Below are 20,795 nucleotides of genomic sequence, written 5' to 3' on the forward strand. Positions count from 1 at the left end.
ACACATTTAATTAACAATTACTCAAAACATATTCATAATATTCATAATTGTATATATAGACATATGTATTGATATATACATCGTTACTATTGTATTTATATTAATTCAAAAATCTTGCTATAAGGTTAAGCTATCAGTCAGTGAATTAATTTAGCTTTGCTTAAGAACAATCCGAGTGGACAGAAGTTAAAGTTAATGTTAAATAAATATGACGGTTGGGTATATGTGTGTGTGTGTGTGTGTCTAGGCGCATACAAACGAATACATAATAAATATAATAATTGTTTAAATTAATTACCGAGTAGCCTACGTTAACGTTAAATACAAAAGCCTCTTACGATATGTGGTTTCTCTTGCTGGCTAAGAGTTGCTGCAATACGTAATGTTGTGGGTGTATGTGTGTGATAATACTTTGCCCTGTGTGTAAAGTGTATCCGATAATATGTGGTGCAAGCCGTGAGCCTATAATAACAAGATGAATGAGACTGAAGCCTGGTCCGAGTGTTTGACGTTGCTCATCTTGTTATTATAAGGTCTTTAGTGCTAGTGTCCACCAATTACAACACGAAAACGCACAACGAGAATCTTTGGATGTTGGAACTACGAAAGAACACGCTACATAATGTGGACTTCCTCTAGCAGCTACCCGTGGACTTTACTCCAATAAAGTAGCCGGAGTCACAGGAGTGCCTCTGCATCTCGCACCAGGAGTTGTAGGTGCGGTTATTATAGCCACATATTTTGTGCACCTGCAATATATAGCCATTGATCAGTGATTATTATACGTAGAGTTGTATTATATATACCCACCGGTCGCTGCTGCTTGCGCAAACACTTGTGCCGACAGGACACGCATCGCGGCAGGCCCGTCTGCAGATCCACCAGGCAGTTGTCCTTCGGTCCACACTTGATGTCCGCACAGCTCACGCGGCCCGCTGCAATATAAAGTTTACGATGCGAGCGCATTAATGACTACGCCTGCCTGTGGTTAAGTTACAGCTTTGTTTTTATGTCTGGCAATTTCGGTTTAATGGCCCCTGCACACTCCCAGGTCCTGTTCCTGTCATGAGAACCCCGGCAGGTGCTGCTGTGATTACGTGCCAAGCAATTTGTGAGTAAACTTTCGAATATTTAGGAAGAGCTATAGCTTAAGTTTTTAGCTTCAAAAATAAGCTTTTTTGATTATATTAAAAAAAGATTTGGGAGAATAGGAAATACGCTGGATATTTGGGATACTTTCAAGGAGTTTTTTCACTTTCGTTTGAAAAATATCTTTTAAAAATATTTAAATTGTTATTTTAGGTGTTCATATTCTTCTGAGATTCTCTAATCTATAATACATATTTTTTAGACACTCTACTTGGACGCTAAACTGTCTGTTTTTCTTGTGCCTTAACTCTCTGCCTCGTTGCCATTTGTCCTCCACAATTGCAATTTTCTACGTTAAAACATTATTCACACCACAGGCAACAGCAAAGAGAATGTTTTAAAAATACACCGGAAATTATAATTAAGATATTTAAGGAAATTTATAAAAATACTATAAGAGTCGAAGGTCTTAGTCACTAGCACTCTAATACACAATGAAACCTATTAGAACTCATATGGTATATTATATAAAATCTGTAAAAAAATATATATAAAAGTTGGGTTGAGTTTCGGAGGTCCATAATTTTTCTCTCTGCAAAATAATCGCTTAAACCCTTGCCCCTGCCACTCGCACTCTGGTCCCCATCTCCGCAATCGCCGCGGCGCATGCGCAAGACGGGTAGCATCTTCAGGCTGGACCAATATCCCATTCCAGCCCCAGCTCCAGCCCTGCCCTGCTCGTCCCTCACAATATATGTGTTTATCGTCAACATGATCTGCGACTTGGCAACATTGTTGCCAGAGCCTCCGGGCATTGTCGATCGCAGCAATTGCTGCGGAGATGGAGGAGGCTGAGCCGTGGCTAAAAGGGAGGCGGCGGCTGCGGTCTGGATGTCAGGCCCAGCATCCCTGGGTGACGGTGCGTGAAAGTCTGCCGTCTAGCAATTCGTAACAGTTAAAGTTTATTAATTTCAACTGCCCATTTTGCTTGGGGCATACGTCCATACGTACGTACGTCGTCCTCTGGCCCCGCACTTGTTGATTGTGATGGATGTGGCAGTGGCCTCCGCCAGAGCGGGAGCTGCACCGCCGCTGGTTATGGCTGATAATGCCGTCACAAGGCGAGCCAACTATAATTTGTTATGTCGACGTGGTTTAATCAACGCCGGCGGCCCGTTGGCGGAACTCATTGCAACATTGTGTGGCGGCAGGAATGGGGCTGGGCTGGGATCGGATGGGATGGGATGCGATGGGTCATGCGTCTGGCCAAGGCTTACGGATGTGTGTGTGTGTGTGTGCGTGTTCTCATTGAGGCCGGCTGGCCATTTTGGCATTGCGTGTTGTTTAAGGTGATTTTAATACGATCGTAAACCACAGAGGAAGAAGAGCCAGACGCTCGCCCAGACAAGAGTGACGTCGCGACGACGTGGACAGGCTGGACAGCCTGGACACCCCGTCCCAGACCGGACTTTATGCCACTACCCGGCTCCACCCTCTCCACACCGCGGAGCTGCAATCACAGAACCTGCGTCGCCGCAGTCGTTGCGAAAATGGCGTTTTAATGGTTTGTACGTGTAGTCATATTTCTTGGGCCCAACGGCAACTTTTCGTGGCTTGTGCCGGGGTCTTTGCCTGAGCTTCCACTCTCCCCACTCCCCTCCAGATTCAGAATTTTTTTGCAGACCCAAGCCGCGTCGGGATCGCGGCAGAAAAATATTTATGTGAAAGCAGACAAACAAACAAATGCCCGAGAACCATAAACTTACTAACCATGAAGATAAAAAGCTCGGGAGGCAAGACACGCGCACGCTGCACTATCTTATCGCCAGACGATCCACGTAACATAACGAGTACCAGACGCACATTAAGCAGCAGGAAGGAACCCAGGGAAGCGGAAGGATCCGGGTGTGGGGGCTCGAGAGGAAGATCGGAGAGATCAACAAACTGCAGGGACTCACGCACACTTGTTTTCGAGTTCTGAGTTGCTAGCTACGAGTTGCGTGGCTCAGCTAAAAGCAAAAGTGAATAGCTAATGATCTTAATTTAGAACCCGGCTACCGTTAAAACCGATTAGTAAGGAAAGACTTTGGGCTGACAGACTGATGGACAGATCGATGAGTAAATACAATCTGGGGTATTCTTTAGAGAAGTTGAATAGTTGAATTTTGAAATTTTGCTAGCCTAGAAGGCTGTGACTTTGGGGTCTTTGAATGTCAAGGCTGTAGCATCTAGACTTTCATAATCATTCGTTCTCAAAGCGCTGTACTGTAAGGTAGTAAAGCAAGTACATTTTTCTAAAACAAAATCTTGGTAAAACAACAAAATTTGTAATAGTTCTTTAATTTGGTTTACTTTTTATTTATAATTAAAGGATGCTTTTGGCTAAATCGAAGAGTTTGTGCTTTCCATAAAGGACACTTGGCCTAGAAGATCATCTCCGGTGAAAGAAAAAAAAGGCCTTGAGGCACTTAAATATATTTCAAAAGTGAGGCCAGAATCAACTTATGGCTTTGCTTCTCCAAACGACCAGAAGAAACCAGAAACTATGCTGTATAGCAACAACAATCTGGTGAGTTATGGTTTCTACAAGTATTTTAATACCCTTGCAGGGTATTATAATTTCAGTCAGAAGTTTGCAACGCAGTGAAGGAGACGTTTCCGACCCTATAAAGAATATATATTCTTGATCAGCATCAACAGGGGAATCTTTTTAGATATGTCAGGAAGAAATAGATTTTTTGGCCATTTTTGCAAAATTTTATAAGGGGTTACATCATTAAAATTTTTGATTTTGATAAAAAATTGAATTTTCAAAATTTTTAAATGAAGAATGCAGATTTATTACCTGTAGAATATCCTGCACAGAACAGTTTTCCGATTTAAAATTAATGCTCTTTTGGCCGAGTTATGATATTTTTAATTTAAAAAAAAAATCGAGAAGTTTTTTAATATAAAAAATCAGATTTTATAATACAAAATAATATTTTTCTAAGTCAAGGAATCATTTCCGACCCCATAAACCATATATATTCTTGATCAGCATCAACAGGGGAATCTTTCTAGACATGTCCGGAAAAAACGATATTTTTGGCCATTTTTGCGAAATTTGATAAGGGGTTACATCATTAAAATTAGCAAAAATGGCCAAAAATTTTGATTTCTTAAAATTTTAAATTTGGTATGCAGTTTTTTAAATTAATAAAAACTAACACAAAACTGCTTTCCGAATCGAAATTAATGCATTTTTGGCTTAGTTATGATACATTTTAATTGTTACCTGCAAGGGTATACAAACTTTGGCTGGCCAAAGTTAGCTTTCTTTCTTGTTTTTATTAAAATTTATTTTTTAATCCCACTTTTTGTACAGCTGTGTTCACGGAAATAGCAGTGCCCAACGACCTGCACGTTTAAGATCGGAAAATCCTGTTACAAACACTATTTTCATAAATTTTTTTTTCATAAAAGCTTAGTATATTTAATTATTAACAATACCACAATCATTTAATTTAGGTAACATAAACCTTTTAGAAGATATAGCTAATAACAACAAAAAAGGTCTATATTATGCCGATCATTGAAATAGCAGTGAAAAACTAAAATTCTTCATAAATTTAAAAATATCGTATAAGAAACCTATTTCTTCTTAAATTCCAATTGACTATGATCTAATATTTTGTTAAATAGCCTTTAGAAGCTATCATAGCCTCATACCTGGGTGGCATGGAGTCCACCAAGTCTTAGCAACGCTTGAGGGGAATATGGCCTCATTCCTCCTGCACAAATTGCCAAAGCTGCATCTTAGAAGTCGGAAACTTCTTTAATAAGTAGCCCTTGATGTCCCCCATAAGTTTTCGATCGGATTTATATCCGGGGACTGTGCAGGCCATGGCATTGCATCCACTTTTTCATTAAGAATCCACTCCTTGGCTACCTTGATGGTATGATTAGGGTCACTGTACTGCTGAAATGTCCAAATTAATGGCATATTTTCCTCAGGATACGGCTGCAAGACAGTTTTTAATATTTAGACATAAACATAGTGGTCTTTGATCCCACCGATCATATATACGGGACCTACAACGTTGTATGAAAAGTATACCCAAACCATGATTTTTAGGCCACCGTGTTTTACTGTCTTCAGCGTATGGTTTGGGGGGTACTATCTATTTGGGGGTCGACGGACATATTGTCTTGTCCTATTCCACCAAATAAAACCAGTTTGGAGTCATTTGTCCAAAGGATATTACGCCATTTGAAAAGTGGCAGTTCAAGGGGCTATTGGCGAACTCCAATCTGGCCTTGATATGCCTATAACCAAGCAGTGACATTTTCCATGGACTTCGCGAATCTAAAATTTATTCAATAAGTCCCCGGTGAATGGTCCCATGACTGATTCCCATGCCAATTCCCGCTCATATATCCCTAGAGGATGCAAAAGGACGAGCTTTGCTGAAGCGAAGTACGCGTCGAGCCTGTACAATTGGGGTTTTGCGAATCGTACCCCGTTTTTTTTGGGTTCGGTTCATATTTTATGACTTATAAACTATTTTAAAAGAACAATTTGAAAGATTTAGAGACTCTTTACATGTTTTGCCCTTCTTTCTAGGCTAAATTATCTGATATCTTTCTCTCATGGAGCAGTGAGGTCCTGCGCCCACCCAAAAAATTTTTTTTTTTGCGTTGTAAAGGTGTATTATAGTATAAACTATAATAACGACCTTAATTAAAGTCATTTTTTACAAAATTAAAAGAAATTTCGGCACTTTTTGCGAAAGAAAATTAAAAACTGCTATTTCAGTGATCGGCCAAAACGAGCTGCATATGTGAAAAAATATCAATAAAACATAAAAGTAGAGCAAATCTAACGGAATTTTTTCTCGATTCTTATCTTTATGTTCCATTTTACAAAAACAATGTGCAATAGATCAGCTTGCAAAAAGGAATATGTACAAAAAAACGTTTTGAAGTTGTTCCTCTGTCGCACTGCTATTTCCGTGAACACAGCTGTATATGGGACATATATTGTCCCTTAGTGCTGACCCTGCACCTACGTGAAAAATATAACAAAGAAAAACATTCCCTAATATTCTGAGCTTAATCTAATATCGGATATAGTAAAACAACCGGCTAACTCTCTGAGATATAACCATTTTAAATGAATTTTGAAGGAACAAAAATACAGATTTAATGGAAAAGAATAAAGAGCATACAATAATGTTCGCAGGATAAACATACTTTGGTTGTATGTACCTCAAGACTTACTGGAGTTAAGGGCGTACTTATGGTCACAACGCAAAATGGAAGGTTAAGAACAATATATATTAGTTACACGATTATCCAATCTTCGAATATATGTTATGTGAAGACACTAACATGTCTTAAATATAAGGTAAAGAAAATGTAGAATTCCACGGGATTTAAAACTCAGATGAGACAGTTATACCATATTATAAGCGGGATAAACATACTTAACTATCTTCGAAGTCGATGACTATGAAATATTGCAACAAGGAAGAGACAAATATTAATCAAATACTCATAAAATGCCAAATTGCAGTCTATTAAAATGTCAATTCTATTCCCTAAGCAAATAATTTTGGAAATAAGTCGAATGTCTTATTTAAATACAAATTGAATGGCCAAGATTATACAGAAGTACCAAAATATACAAGAATATTCGCAGGATAAACAGGCTTTGAAGCTCATGACCTAAGAGATATGCATTGAAACAAGAAATACCATACTCAATTACTGCCCAATTGGAGTCTTCAAATATTCAATTAAAATTGCAATTAAATTCCTGCCAAAATCAAGTAATTTTGGCCACATGGTTAATATGAACCAATGGAATATGAATATGCATAAAGTTATACATATCATCGGCTACAAGGAGTTATTCATGGAAATTGAGGAAGACGCAAGTTTGCAACATTGATAAATAATAATACCCTGCCCATGTGGTGACCCAGCAGGGGGTATTCCGTCAACGGCAGCTGCTGTTGGCGCTGGATTGACAGCTTTTGTTTTCGCATTTACCATGTACATGCTGTAATTTGCGACAAAACACTGCAATTAACAGGCAATTGCAGTCGGGCAGCCCTCTTTTGTATCTTCGGCCCCCATGGCACACTAAACTAGTTTGAGTCCGTTCGTCCGTCTCCACAGCTATCGCCATAGCCATAGCCATCGCCATCGCCATCTCCATCTCCGTTCCGATCTGATCTCAACCGACGTTCTCGAGTTCGTCTCTCCGGATTTGGTGCGACAGCGGAACGCCCTCCACGCCTTCCTTCCAGCAGCAGTGATTGCCACACAGGAAGAAAAATCACCTATCTAACGGGAATATTTTATAACCTTGGTATTGTAACCAGGGTATCCTTATTTCAGTCAGAAGCTTAAAAGGTAATGAAGGAGTCATTTCCGACCATATAAATCATATATATTCTTGATCAGCATTAACAGCCGAATCGTTTTAGCCATATCCGGAGGAAAACAATTTTTTTTCAATTTTTTCAAAATTTGATAAGGGGTTACATCATTTTTAAAATCTAAAATTCAGTATGCAGATTTGTTACCCTAATGAAAACTAACACAAAACAGCTTTCCAAACTGAAAGTAATGCATTTTTGGCTTTCTTATGAACAATTTTAAGTGCCTCCCCTGGTGCAATTGTAACCTCAAGGGTATACAAACTTCGGCTTAGAAAAAAGTAGCATAGAAAAGAATTCTTAATTTGATTTAATGCTTTTTTGACTTAGTTATGATATTGTCTAAAATGGGTTATATGGCATATTTATTATTTACTTAAAATGTATTTTAAAATATGTAATTTTCGTATATATTTATACATATGATATATTTCAAGTAGCCAATATTCAAAATAACATACATTCTGGTTTTAGAATTAATTATATATTTACAAGAATTATGGAAAACAAATGTCCTAATATCAGTCAGTTGATATTATTTAAACATCACCTTTTGATGATGTCCAAGATATCGATATAATGCCATTTTATATTTACTCTATTAATATTCTAAAAGCTATCTCTTATGCCAGGACCAGGAAATTATTTACATCTGCCAAGTATCCCATAGTATCCCTGAAGTTTGTACTTATGTCTTAGGTCTTCATTTTGCAATGTTAAAATATCATAGTGATGCAAATGTTGTGACCTATATCAAGCAACTAGTTTTCAAATATAAACTTGATACATATTTATCAGATGTATAAAAATATTATTTTTATTCACTATTTTATAATATCGAAATAATGCAAATTTGTTTTCCTAATGGTAACTATTGAATGCTACATTAAATAATTGTTTATCTCTGCTTCCCATACTCGATTGAGAACTACTAATTTCCTTTTCTATAAATTAATACTTGCTAAATAGATTCTATAGGTTTTTATGAAACTTTTAATGATTTAAGTGATAATAGGCAGATATCAATTTGATCATATGAAAATGTTATTTATAAGAAACAATTTAAAATGAAATATTAATGAATGAATTTTGATCAAAAATAACCATAATGTAATGTAATTGTATGAAATTTATATTTAACATTTTGCTATGATAAAAAATAAGATTAACTTAAACAATAAGGAATATTCACAAGTTTTTGGAATATAAAATAAGGAACCACATGTCCCAAAACGAATTCTAGTATCAAACAATGCGAGATCAAATAGCAGATAATTTTTTAAAGGAATACGGAATTTCTCCCTGTGCAACACCGCCCCTTTGTGGGCTGGCGAGGGGCATTATAATTAATTGGAAATCGGAGTCGATCAATCGGATGGCAACCGCAAAATTAATAAGCATGAATGATGCCGACGACGCGAGTGTTCGCAGAGATGGTAATTGTAGTTGTAATTGTAATTGCAATGGCAATTGTACGAGTAATTGTGGATGCGCCGCGGTGTCGTAGAGGCGTCGCAGCCAGTCAAAGTGGAGCAGAGTCGACGGGCTAATCAAATTGCTGGCAATCATGGAGCCGTATAAGCAAATGTAGCAATTTTAGCCAAACACCGAGACGGGGACCAGAGAGGCCGGAGACCGGAGACTGGAGACCCGACCCAGCAGCGACGGCAACTTGATATGGCCATGTTGCAGACGTCGACGACGACGACGACGGCAACAACCACTTGTGGCTGCGGCCGAGACGCGACTCTTAACAACAGCTTAACTTGGCTGGAAACCTCAGTCGAGTCAATCAAATGCAAAATTGCGGTTCTTTGTTGATTGTTGTTAAATTCGCACAACTGCAACAGCAACAGGGATTGCAACTGCAGCTAGCAATTTGCCACCGCAATGGCTCTGACTCTGGGCTCTGACTCTCCAATTAATCTGATTTGATTGATTTCCATTTGGCCCAAAATACATACCTCGACAGGGTCCCGGATATGCCACGGCAATGGAGCGTCCAATTTGGCAAATCATTCGATTTATATCACACGCGCTCCTGTATGTCTTCCCATCGACGCCGCACACCGCCTCCCGTTCGTCATAGCCACTGGAATTTGCATCTAGATCCAGATCCAGGTTATCCCAGGGGCACTTAATCTGGCAGGCAATGCAGTGGGGCATCATGTACTGATCCTCCACACAGGATAGACCATCCAGGCACTGGACTCCATGGCAGCTAGCTGGGGATTGATTGGAAGAGGAAGGACTTTAAATCGTTGGATACTTAATAATATTCTTTTAGTTGATTATTGAATATAAATATATTGTATTGGATATTTTATTTACTAATGAATACTGTATATATATTTGTAAATGTTTTAAAATGAATTGAATGAAGGAGTAAATGTTATTTTACATTCAAGTAAAATTGCTTGTATTTATACTTAGTAATCTGATTTATGCCTTTTAATCTATTCAAAATCCCCCCAAAAAATCATTTAAAAAACCCTATAGCACCTTGCAACTTTGTTTCTTTTTGGCATTAACAAATGCTGTTCGAATATATAGTAGAGACGCCTATAAATAAGCAGTTGGCCAATTTCTATGATTAGCTCTCTGGTGGCTCTGGCAGACACACTCTCTATGGCCGGCAATAAACTGTCGAAATTTATCAGGGGGACACATGTATATATGCTGTGGTCCGTTGATGCGAGAAGGCGAAACGCCTTGGCGCCAACTGTGGCACTCGCGAAAAATATTGCAATCATTTTTTCCGCTCGCAATTGAATGTGAATTGCCGATTGGGCATTCCAGGGGATATATTGGCACGCGCCAACGTTAGATGGCTGGAATAGCTTGGCTAGCTGGCTGGGTGTTGCCCCCCTGCAACTTGCCACACATAACCGGCAACCGGCAAGAGCAACTCCTCTAGAGAATGTCGTGGCTCGCGGCTAATCCAACGAGTTCTCTCTGCGTTCTTGTTGGCTCATCGTTCTTGCTGGCCGTTTTTATTGATCATTTGAGCATGTTTGCGAGTGCTTCCTGTATCATTAAATTATTACACAACATTTCTGGCCACTGGGCGCTCTACGAGATGTGGCTGGTCAGTTGATTTCACCACCGACTCGGCCGGCTCTCGGCTCTCGGCTGACTCTGCTGGCGACAAGTTGTTGGCCGTAATTGAAATGTGCAATAATTTGTCATCTAATCTAATTGTGGCGCTGCTGCGTTTTGGCACGCGAGTGGCAGTACCTGGTCACTGGGTGGACTTACTCTTGCAGTGGCCCCGATAGGCGACCTCCAGTTGGGCGTTGTTGGTGCGGCAGGCGCGCTTGCGCAGCTGGCACTCGGTGTTGTAGGTGCGTCCGTCGTTGCCGCAAACCGGATTGGGATTCAGATTCAGATTCAGATTCTGACTGGAGGAGTGCTGCTGGAACAAAGATCAGAGTTAGTGGCCCCAAGCAGACCTAGACCCAGACTTGGACTCACCTCGTAGATGCCGCCCAAAAAGGCCAAGTCATGGGCATTAGCAAAGTCCGATGACGCAGCCGTTTCACTTCCGTGTTGCAGGCGAAACCTCGACCTCGACACCACTGTGCTGGTGCTGGTACTGGTGGTGGCATTCGCCTCGGCTTCTGGATAAGCATCCTTGTGCTGCTGCCGGAGCCGGAGCCTGTGCCTCTGTCGCCTGTCCCTGTGCCCATTGTCTGGATGTGGAGCGTGCAACTCCAAGCGTCTGCCGCTGTGCTGGTGTCTGAGGCGGGCATTATCCGACTGTCTATTAATGTCGTTGGCGGGTTCATTAGCATTCGCTGAGGAGCGTCTAGACGGAGGCTGAGTTAGAGCTTCCACTGGGACTGCCACAGCGACTGACTGCGCAGGCGTCTTGTCTGCTGCTTTGGACGAGTCATTGGCTCCTGTCGTCATTGATCTTGTTAAGTGTTTGCCGTTGTTGCCATGGCTGTTCCTCTGTCTGCGCCTCTCGTAGCCCGTCATCTCCACCCGGCCTCCGCCTCCGCCTCCGCGTGATCTGGAGCGATCTGGCAAATTGCTGCTGTCTATAATCAAAAGGCGACGGTGCCTGGGACTCGGACTGGGGCTGGGACTCGGACTGGGACTTGCCACTTGATTTTGATGTTGCTTTTGCAGCTTTCTTTGGTTATCAGCAATGTGTTGGCGTTGGCTGCCGCCGTCTAAACCTAAATTGGTGTTGGAATTTTCACTACTTAGACTACGGGAATCGCGGGGCGGCATTCCAGGTTGCTGCTGCTCCTGCTGCTTGCGACGCAGTGCAGCTCCGCATTCGGGTGCACAGACGCACTTGGGCCGACCTTTGCGCTTTACACACTTTTTGTTTGGCCCACATGTAAAGCCCTTGCAGCTCTCTGGGGGAAATAGGGGGATATATAGGGAAAGGAATCCTGGTAATCCTGGTTTTAGGACACTCACCCATGCAAGGCGAGCACTCCACGCCGCCACCTATGGCCGTGGCAAAGAAGTACTCCACGCTGCTCAGCTCGCGATCCGTAAAGGAGAAGCTCTGGCTGGCACGGCAGCACTCGGACCGGGTGATGTTGGTGGAAAAGACCTGGCCGCACTTTCCACTGCCCAAATGGGTTTGCCAGCAGGTGCCAGCTAAAGGGGAAAAGTATTTCAAAGGTTTAATTATTATTTATTATCATTTTTATAAAGTTTTCCCATTAAAATAACTCATAAGTAAACAAATAATTTTTGCAAATATTAAATAACACTTTTCCTTGAGCTTAACCGGAAGAAAACAAGTGAAAACAGACCCCTGCTCGTTGCTCGAATTACATTCAGGTATTCCAAAGACCAAAACAAATATTATTTGTTTACTTTTGAAGATTCGGGAAGGAATGTGCCTTCTGCTAATCAAATTCGCACAAATTCTGGCCTTCTTCCTCAGCTTTTTTGCTTTACTTTTTCTATATTTTGATCTTTCCACTGCTGTTGTTATTGTTTTGGTTGTTGTGATCAAATGGATTTGGCAGATCCAAGCAGATTTTGGCATAAACAAACAGAAACAGAGGCCGGTCCATGGAAATTGCGTCATATTTGAATATAATGTGACACATTTATCAAGAGGCGAATGAACTGGATGGCGCCACTTTCCGATGTAACCACTCCATGCACACACACAGACACTCTCTGGGAGACTTACCCGCCGCCAGGCGTAGAAGATCCAGTAGCAGCAGACCAATTAACAGAGCCATCAAAGGCTGTCCAGCTCCCGCTCCCGTGCAGCGCATGCTCTTCACTGGACTAGAACCGGGCAAGTGTTCGTGCTGCTGCTGCCGCTTATGTTGGTGGTGTTCACGTGCCATTGACACCTCCTCGTCAGCGTTGCTGGTCGTGCGTCTGCGACGAAGACTTTGTTGGCCCGCATTGACGTCACGATGAGGGACGGCAGCGACGGCAGCTGAGGCCCAGTGATCGTCATCCAGGCAACACCAGCAATTGGCCAATTCTTGCAAAAAGCTCCATGCGTTTACTATAAATAAACTGAGAATTGTTCTACATTTGCGGCTAGTTGTTGCCACTGCTGACGTCTGCGGCGACATTGCTGGCGTTAATTGGTTGGCCGCTGTACGCGCTTCCGCTGACGTGGCAGGAAGTCCGCGGATCGCCATCCCTCCTCTGCGCTTGAATTTGTAATTCGATTTTAGAAATGTCAAGTTGGTCTGGCTGTTCGTTTGATGATGATGAGGCATGACAACGGCAAATGCTGCGGATAAATAAAAGGAAGGCAAACACTTAGGACAAAACAGGTAGAGTGGTAAGTTAGGGACGATTCTAGGGGGTTACTAGGGGGCTTCAATTAAGCCGGGGTGCACAAAGGTTCTAGCCACTGACACTCGAGTGGAGGAGCAGCCGCCTCAAGTGGCAAGCCAGCAACATGATGCAACCACCAGCAGCAGCAGCAGCAGCAGCAGCAACAAGAACAGCCAGTCAAGCACAAAGAATGTTTTGTACAAAAACGACGGCAAAGAGGCAACAATTAAGTCTCAAACGTTGAGTTGACATTGAGCAGGCGGTTTTCAAAATGCGACTACTAAAAATAAAGAACCTGTTGCTGCTGCTGCTGCCGCCTTGTTGTAGGTTTGGCGCATTTTGCACATTATGCAGCGTCTGTCTGGGCCTCGAGTCTGTCTCTTGTTCGGTCTGGGTCTCCATCTCCATCTCTGTCTGGGTCTTGGCACCCCTCTCTCTCTCTGCTGTCTGTCTGTTTGTTTGTTTGTTTAATTGCACAAAGAAGAATTTTGGGGGATATTATTAAATATTATATTGTTAATCAAAATTCTTCACTATGCAAGGATTATGCCTTATTTTAAATGGTGAAAATGTACTACCAAGCCTTAAATGATTTTTATACCCTTGCAGGGTATTATAATTTAAGTCAGAAGTTTGCAACGCAGTGAAGGAGACCTTTCCGACCCTATAAAGTATATATATTCTTGACCAGCATCAACAGGGGAATCTTTCTAGATATGCCAGGAAGAAATGGATTTTTTGGGCATTTTTGCGAAATTTTATAAGGGGTTACATCATTAAAATTTTTGATTTTAATAAAAAATTGAATTTTCAAAAATTTTAAATGAAGTATGCAGATTTATTAACTGTAGAAAATCTTGCACAGAACAGTTTTCCCGATTTAAAATTAATGCTCTTTTGGCCGAGTTATGATATTTTTAATTTTACAAAATCAAGACTTTTTTAATATAAGAAATCTGATTTTATAATACAAAATAATATTTTTCTAAGTCAAGAAATCATTTCCGACCCCATAAACCATATATATTCTTGATCAGCATTAACATGCGAATCTTTCTAGACATGTCCGGAAGAAATCGGTTTTTTGGCCATTTTTGCGAAATTTGATAAGGGGTAACATCATTAAAATTAGCTAAAAAGGCCAAAAATTTTGATTTCTTAAAATTTTAAATTTGGTATGCAGTTTTTTTAAATTAATCAAAACTAACACAAAACTGCATTCCGAATCGAAATTAATGCATTTTTGGCTTAGTTATGATATATTTCAATTGTTACCTGCAAGGGTATACAAACTTTGGCTGGCCAAAGTTAGCTTTCTTTCTTGTTTAATATAATATAATATTTATTTATAATATATATATATATTTATTTATAATATATATAATATTTATATTATTTAATAACATTTCTCTCCCTGTAAATTTTTGTGACTTGGCAGTTTGTTTGCCGCGTTAGTTTGGCATTTGTTTTATTTTGGCTGGCTTGGCTGGAGCTCTGCCATCCACATCGTTGCTGGATGGTTGTCAGTGTCATCGCCATGACTTTAAGGACGTGCTCTAGACAACATATGCATAGACGATGGAAAGAACAGACTGCCATTGCAACTGAAGCCGGGGCCGTGCCAGTCGCATGCAACAATTGCCGCACGGAACGTGACTGGAGTGTGACTCGGCTCGAGTATCCTAATTTGGCCAACTCGGCGAACGTCCTTGAGGCGACTGCTACCCTATTCAATTAGCCCACTTCAGGTGGGGCCCCAAAGCCATTATCGAAAGTTCAGCTGCTCCGGCTCCTGCTCCTATGCCGTGGCACATAGCAGCGGCAATTAATGACCTACTGCGTCTGCGGGTTCAGGTCCAAAGAAATTATTGCGTTAACACGCGTTGCGACATTTTGTATGACCATCGTCCGACTGGGTCCAGTCCGCGTCCCTGCATCCCCATCCCCATCCCCATCCGCATCCGCATCCCAGGCTTGTCCAGCCGGCGCGACGATGCCCGCCAGACGATGTCTGCACTCACACAGACCCGTAAAAAATGATTACAAAAAAAAAAAGAACGCGAAAGACTGCAGCTTATGCAAGCCGAACTTTTAATGTCCTTGCTGGAATTAATAGTTTCCAGGAAATCAACTCCTTGGCTTAACAGCAATTTGGTTAAATAAAATTGCAGTTGAAGAGGAAATCACATGGGGTTTTATAGCTTTGTAGATCATTAAATCAAGAATGTAATTTAAAATTATATATCATTGGTTATTTAGTTTGTTAAAGATAAACAACTTATTCAAATTATTTTATTTATTTACGGAACACCAAAGTTAAACTATCTGATGCCTTTATTTGGGAATTTTCAAAACTTTAAATATTTTTTCAAGACGGTTCACCCATATTTACATTTATCACCATTAATTCTATGTATTTTTTAAACAATAAATATTATAAACATTACAATAAATTCACTTTCTAAAGGGTATCACAGCGCACGCACTTGCCTTGGTCTTCTGGGGGATTGGGAGATTGTGGTGCCGGCTGACTGAGGGGAATGGGAATCGAAGTCTGGACACTGAGGATTGGAGTTGCAGTTGCAGTCGGAGCTCCGACTTCGAGCTGCATTCCTGCAGCGAGGCTATTTTTAGAGCAGCTCGCAGTCAATGGGTTTTTATAACCTTTGCAGACGGTATCGCAAATAACTTAGTTACGACAAATGTAACGGACTAATCCACATGTACTGGCATAAAGCCCACGTTTTGCACAGAAAGAAACTTGGGAAATTATTAGTGAGATCTTTAAATGAAGAAGAATCTGTAATACTTAAAATAGATTTCCTTTTTTGTTGAAGATTGTAGATTTAAGAAGTCAAATTTAAGTATTTACTTTTTATTTTTTCAATTTTAATTTAGAAAAAACGCTTTTTGTTCAGGTTTTACTTCTGGGAGACTTTGTTCTCCCTGCCTCGCAGTTTGTTTTTTCCGTGAGTTAATAACTTGATCTTTCTTATCTCCTCTCCATACTTAAAAAACCTCCCCTTTTCTCTCAGTGCAGTGAAAGTGTCAATCCACCTTGGGCCATACCTAGATAAAGGCCCAGCGATTTCTTATCCCGATCTCAGGCGATCCGCTAAGGACTTTCCTTCGGTTCGCTGACTTTTACTGTACCCAAGGCTCCCAGCTTGGAATACCTCGAATTCCTGAGTGGCCTGCAAAAATGTCTTTTGGGCACAGCCACCGAGGCACAATACAGGAGCAGCAGCAGCAGCAGCAGGGGGAAAAATGCAAGGAGCGGCGGCCACAAAATGCATTCTCCTCGGCGGCAGCAACTGCATTGCCAAACCAAGCACACACACACACTCACCCCGAGAGCGTCTATATACCAGACCAAACCATATAGATATAGCCTCAGCCATGGCGAATGCCTGGGCTCCTCGGGAGATGCAGTTTGACCGTTGGCCGCCGCATCGAAAAAGACCTGTTTTCGTGTTTTTTGGGCATTTATTCTGCACTTTTTCAAGAATGTGTGTGTGTTTTTTTTTTTTTTTGGTCGTTCGTTTGTATTGAATTGCATCTTCTGCTGCGCTGATCCTGCCACTGCCACTGCCACTGCACTTGGCCAGAGCAAGTGCATAATTTCAACCTCAAGTCTGGGCTGCTTGCATCAAATGTGGTGCTAAATTTCACTGCGGTTCTTTCGGGCATTGCACCGCCTTTAGTTACATTTGCGTATTAGATTAAGTTAAAGTCACAGTACCAGTCGCAGTCTGAGATCCAGTCTGAGTCCCAGTCTGAGTCTCAGTCTGTGTCCCAAAACAAACACAGTGCGTATCATATTATACGGCGAGCATGCTCTGGAGCACGTGCTGTGTCTGGGGGAACCTGCAACCTGGAACTCGGAGAAAACCGATCTCCCAGACGGCGGCATTGCAGAATAAATTTCGGAAAACAGATAAAGTTGCCAAAAGAAACAACAAAAGAACTGGAAAAACTTTTATATAAATATTAAAAGTAAACAGGGGAAAAATAAGTGAACGTCAATTGTCTATAAAAATTCCAAATAAAAACCCCTTTTACCCCTACAATTCCCTATTATTTTCTCTCCGTGTGCCTTCGTTTCCACTCTTTTTTAGGCTGGACACAAAATCCAGTCACCGACCGACTTTAAGCTCCCATTCAGGCCGATTGCGCAACACCGATCCCCAATCCGAATCCGAATCAGAGTCTAAGGCTATTTTTAGACCCGTTCTGCGAAACCCTGTGGGTCGCCGTCTCCGTCTCTTTGGATAACTGTGCTACCAAAAAGAAAAAAGGGTCAACGTGTTTGGTTTCATAAACAACAAATGGCCAAAATTTGGGGAGCGGCGACCGGCAAGGAAGTTTCTAAGGAAACAGTTTGTCATTCGCCACAGCCAACAGTCAACATGAGGAAATTCCTTTCGGCAAACTCATCAGCCAAAGTAAACTGTGCGTCTCCGTTTTGGCGCGAGATTAATGACACTTGCCCCCCGTCACAGCTCCAGCTCCAGCTCCAGTCCCATTCCCTGTCCCCCGCCTCTGGGCCCGTCCTCTTACTATCCCAATACGCATACGCACATTTGCATATGACAGCAGGAGCTCTGCTCCGTTGTTTGTTATGCAAGCAGTAAATTTTCAATAAATATACATAAAGCAACAAACAAATCAAATCAAACCCCGCCAGTAGCTGTATCATCAGCAGCATCGCCTGGCCCGGCAAGAGCAGACAGCTGGACTGCCGGGTGTTGTTGCCTGGGACTCTTGGTGGAGGCTCGCCGGACCAGCAGCCTCGGATGCGATCAAAACAACAGCACTGAGAGCTCGATATATTTCCTGTTTTGTATCACTTAAGAATAAAATATATATCTTTTTATATATTTAATGTTAACCTTTTATTTTAATGAGAGAATTATAAACATAATTAAGAGGTTACTTATTTTTCAATGTTCGAAAGGCATTCATTCTAGTTCTTAGAGTCTATTAATTCTATTATTTATTCTAGTATCTAGTACTCTATATATCCTAGTAATTAACATTTTATAATTTAAAATAAAACAATTAATCAAATAAGTAGGCTTTAAGGCTGCGTTAATTTCATATAAAAATATAAAAATTTATCTAACGAATATTTCCGGCCTTGTTGAAGGGTGTTTTAATTTTGCTCAGTCAAGGATACATTTCCGAACCTATAAACCATATATATTCTTGATCAGCATTAAACGGCGCATCTTTCTTGACATTTCCGGAAAGTTTTTATTTTTCTTAATTTTTTCAGAATTTTGTAAGGGGTAACATCATTAAAATCATAAAAAATTATGATTTTTTAAAATTTTAAATTTAGTATGCAGATTGAACAAGCTAGAAAAAACTAGCATAGAAAAGCTATCCGAATGCAATTGGGTTCTTTTTTGGCTTAGTTTTGATATTTTTAAACTTTAATTTTCAATAATAAATGTTATATATATGATCAATTATAAATTCGCCCTTTAATTTAATTGCTAATTTCCAGGGTATACAATTTTTATTATTTTAAGGCCAGTTTATAATGGTTTATTTCAAAATTTACTCAAAAATGTAGCCTTGGAGAAGGAAAATTAAAAGGTAACAATAGTCCACATAAATGTCTCTAAAGAAATTCCCAGATATAGTTCAGATTTCTCTACTTCTGAGACACCCCTAAATAACCTCTCTGCTATTCCCTTGACCACAGCTGTCTAGTCCAGACCCAAGAAGAGGCTGCTACCCAAATCCCTGAGCTGCTTCTTGCCTCATCTTCAAGCTGTTTGTTTTTTTCCAGCTCCGACGTCACGCGTTGCACATGCGCAGTGTTGGCCCAAGAAAAAACCAAAAAGAAAACAAAATATGCCGGCACTTGAGACCGCATTCGACTAGACTACTAGTATTTGTATTTGTTGTTCTTGGCTGGCAGGACGGCTCATTAACAGCCGCCAGAAATGTCGCCGAGTAAACAGGAAATCTGCAGGATGGCCAAGGCGAAGCGAAAAGCGCGCGCGCGCGTGAAATTGCTATTTGCTTATTCTACGAGTTGAACCCCTAAACCCCCTTTACCCCTTCAAGTCCAATCCAAGACCAAGTCCCAATCCCAATCCCAATCCGTAGCGGAATCGCATGCAGACACAGCAAACCCGACCGAGTCTCGGCCTGTGTAAACAATATATCGGCTCACATGAAATCGGAGCTGTTATTGAGTCTTCCGATCGTTGACCATTTGTTGACAACTATGCAAGAATTTTGTTATTGTCTGAGATGGTTAATTATACGTGGAAAAGCTGCTGTCGAAACAGCCGATGTCTGTCTATGAGAAAGCACTTTTTTCATATTTTATTTTTTATTATTTGCAGTTCTTGGCTCACCTTTTTTAAAACTGCACTCGCTAGTAGTTAGTACTCTTTATTTATTGAGTTTATTTTCCGCACTTCTTGACCGTGTTTTTGTTTGCTAATTAATTAGCAGCAAACTGATCGACAAGTTCTATTAGTTGGTATTTTTTAACAACAAAAAATAAGCAAAATAAAAACACAAAAATTAAAGGCTACCACCAGGGTCTTGATCTTCTAATCTTTTCTTTTTTTTGCACACTTTTTCGCTGAGCTATGCGTATTTCGAGTTTATTTACATTTCCCCGATTCGGCGATATTAAACTGAGTTCTGCTCTGGAACCACGAAACTGGAAACTGCTGGAGGAGCCAACGAGGAGGAAGACGTGCGCTCCATCTGATGGTCGAATGCCGACTGAATTTTGAAAACCAAAGTTCTCATTTAGGTAAGAAAAAGAGACGGCAGGCGGCAGTCTTACACCCAGACACACGAGCGGCAGCCACAGGCACACCGCCGCATGCACAGTGGGCACATCATCATGTTGATCAAGAATATATAAGATGAGGTTTTTATATATATGGGAATTTCTATAAAAGTATCGAAGGAGTGTTGCAAAATCAAAAACGATAAAAGAATTTTGTTTTAACACGAAATCTATAAAATTAAACTGCAAAAGTAGTACTTTTATTCATTTTAAATATATAATTATCTTATGCATTACATATTACTTAAAAATTAATAAATAAATTTAAAAAATATTATGAAGTACAATTTCCCCCCTCGAGATGTAGCGTTCGATAATGATTAAAATTAAATATAAAACAAGAAAGAAAGCTAACTTTGGCCAGCCAAAGTTTGTATACCCTTGCAGGTAACAATTAAAATATATCATAACTAAGCCAAAAATGCATTAATTTCGATTCGGAAAGCAGTTTTGTGTTAGTTTTTCTTAATTTAAAAAAACTTCATACCAAATTTAAAATTTTAAGAAATCAAAATTTTTTTCAATTTTTGAGAATTTTAATTTCAAATTTCGCGAAAATGGCCAAAAAATCGATTTCTTCCGGACATGTCTAGAAAGATTCCCCTGTTGATGCTGATCAAGAATATATATGGTTTATGGGGTCGGAAATGATTCCTTGACTAGAAAAATATTAT

The 20,795-nt window shown here is 40.5% G+C and overlaps 1 protein-coding gene and 1 long non-coding RNA gene across 4 annotated transcripts; one reads left to right on the plus strand and one right to left on the minus strand.

Moving 5' to 3' along the window:
• Positions 1–274: 274 nt before the first annotated feature.
• Fs (Follistatin) lies at positions 275–20,037 on the minus strand. The gene is made up of 8 exons (XM_017164600.3): positions 19,673–20,037; positions 12,685–13,248; positions 11,952–12,137; positions 10,992–11,887; positions 10,776–10,929; positions 9,482–9,742; positions 811–935; positions 275–749 (listed from the first exon to the last, which is right to left on the minus strand). Exons 2-8 carry the CDS (start codon positions 13,232–13,234, stop codon positions 636–638), a joined length of 2,286 nt encoding a protein of 761 aa, XP_017020089.1. The 5' UTR covers positions 13,235–13,248; positions 19,673–20,037; the 3' UTR covers positions 275–635.
• On the plus strand, positions 3,266–6,945 carry LOC108073113 (uncharacterized). Of its 3 annotated transcripts, none has more exons than XR_011444632.1 (2): positions 3,266–3,658; positions 6,014–6,945. It is a non-coding gene; the product is annotated as an uncharacterized lncRNA (long non-coding RNA). The 3 variants fall into 3 exon arrangements; XR_011444631.1 differs by having other exon boundaries at positions 6,123–6,945; XR_011444633.1 differs by having other exon boundaries at positions 6,205–6,945.
• Positions 20,038–20,795: the final 758 nt, after the last annotated feature.

Source organism: Drosophila kikkawai, chromosome 2R (assembly GCF_030179895.1).
Source record: "Drosophila kikkawai strain 14028-0561.14 chromosome 2R, DkikHiC1v2, whole genome shotgun sequence".
NCBI classification, from domain to species: domain Eukaryota; kingdom Metazoa; phylum Arthropoda; class Insecta; order Diptera; family Drosophilidae; genus Drosophila; species Drosophila kikkawai.

Bases quoted from the DNA above. Each gene is read 5' to 3' on its own strand.
- Fs (XM_017164600.3), bottom strand. From the start codon at position 13,234: ATGCCTCATCATCATCAAACGAACAGCCAGACCAACTTGACATTTCTA. The intron at 11,888-11,951 runs GTGAGTGTCCTA...TATTTCCCCCAG, and splicing joins GGAGTGCTCGCCTTGCATGG to AGAGCTGCAAGGGCTTTACA. The intron at 750-810 runs GTGGGTATATAT...TATATATTGCAG, and splicing joins TGCGCAAGCAGCAGCGACCG to GTGCACAAAATATGTGGCTA.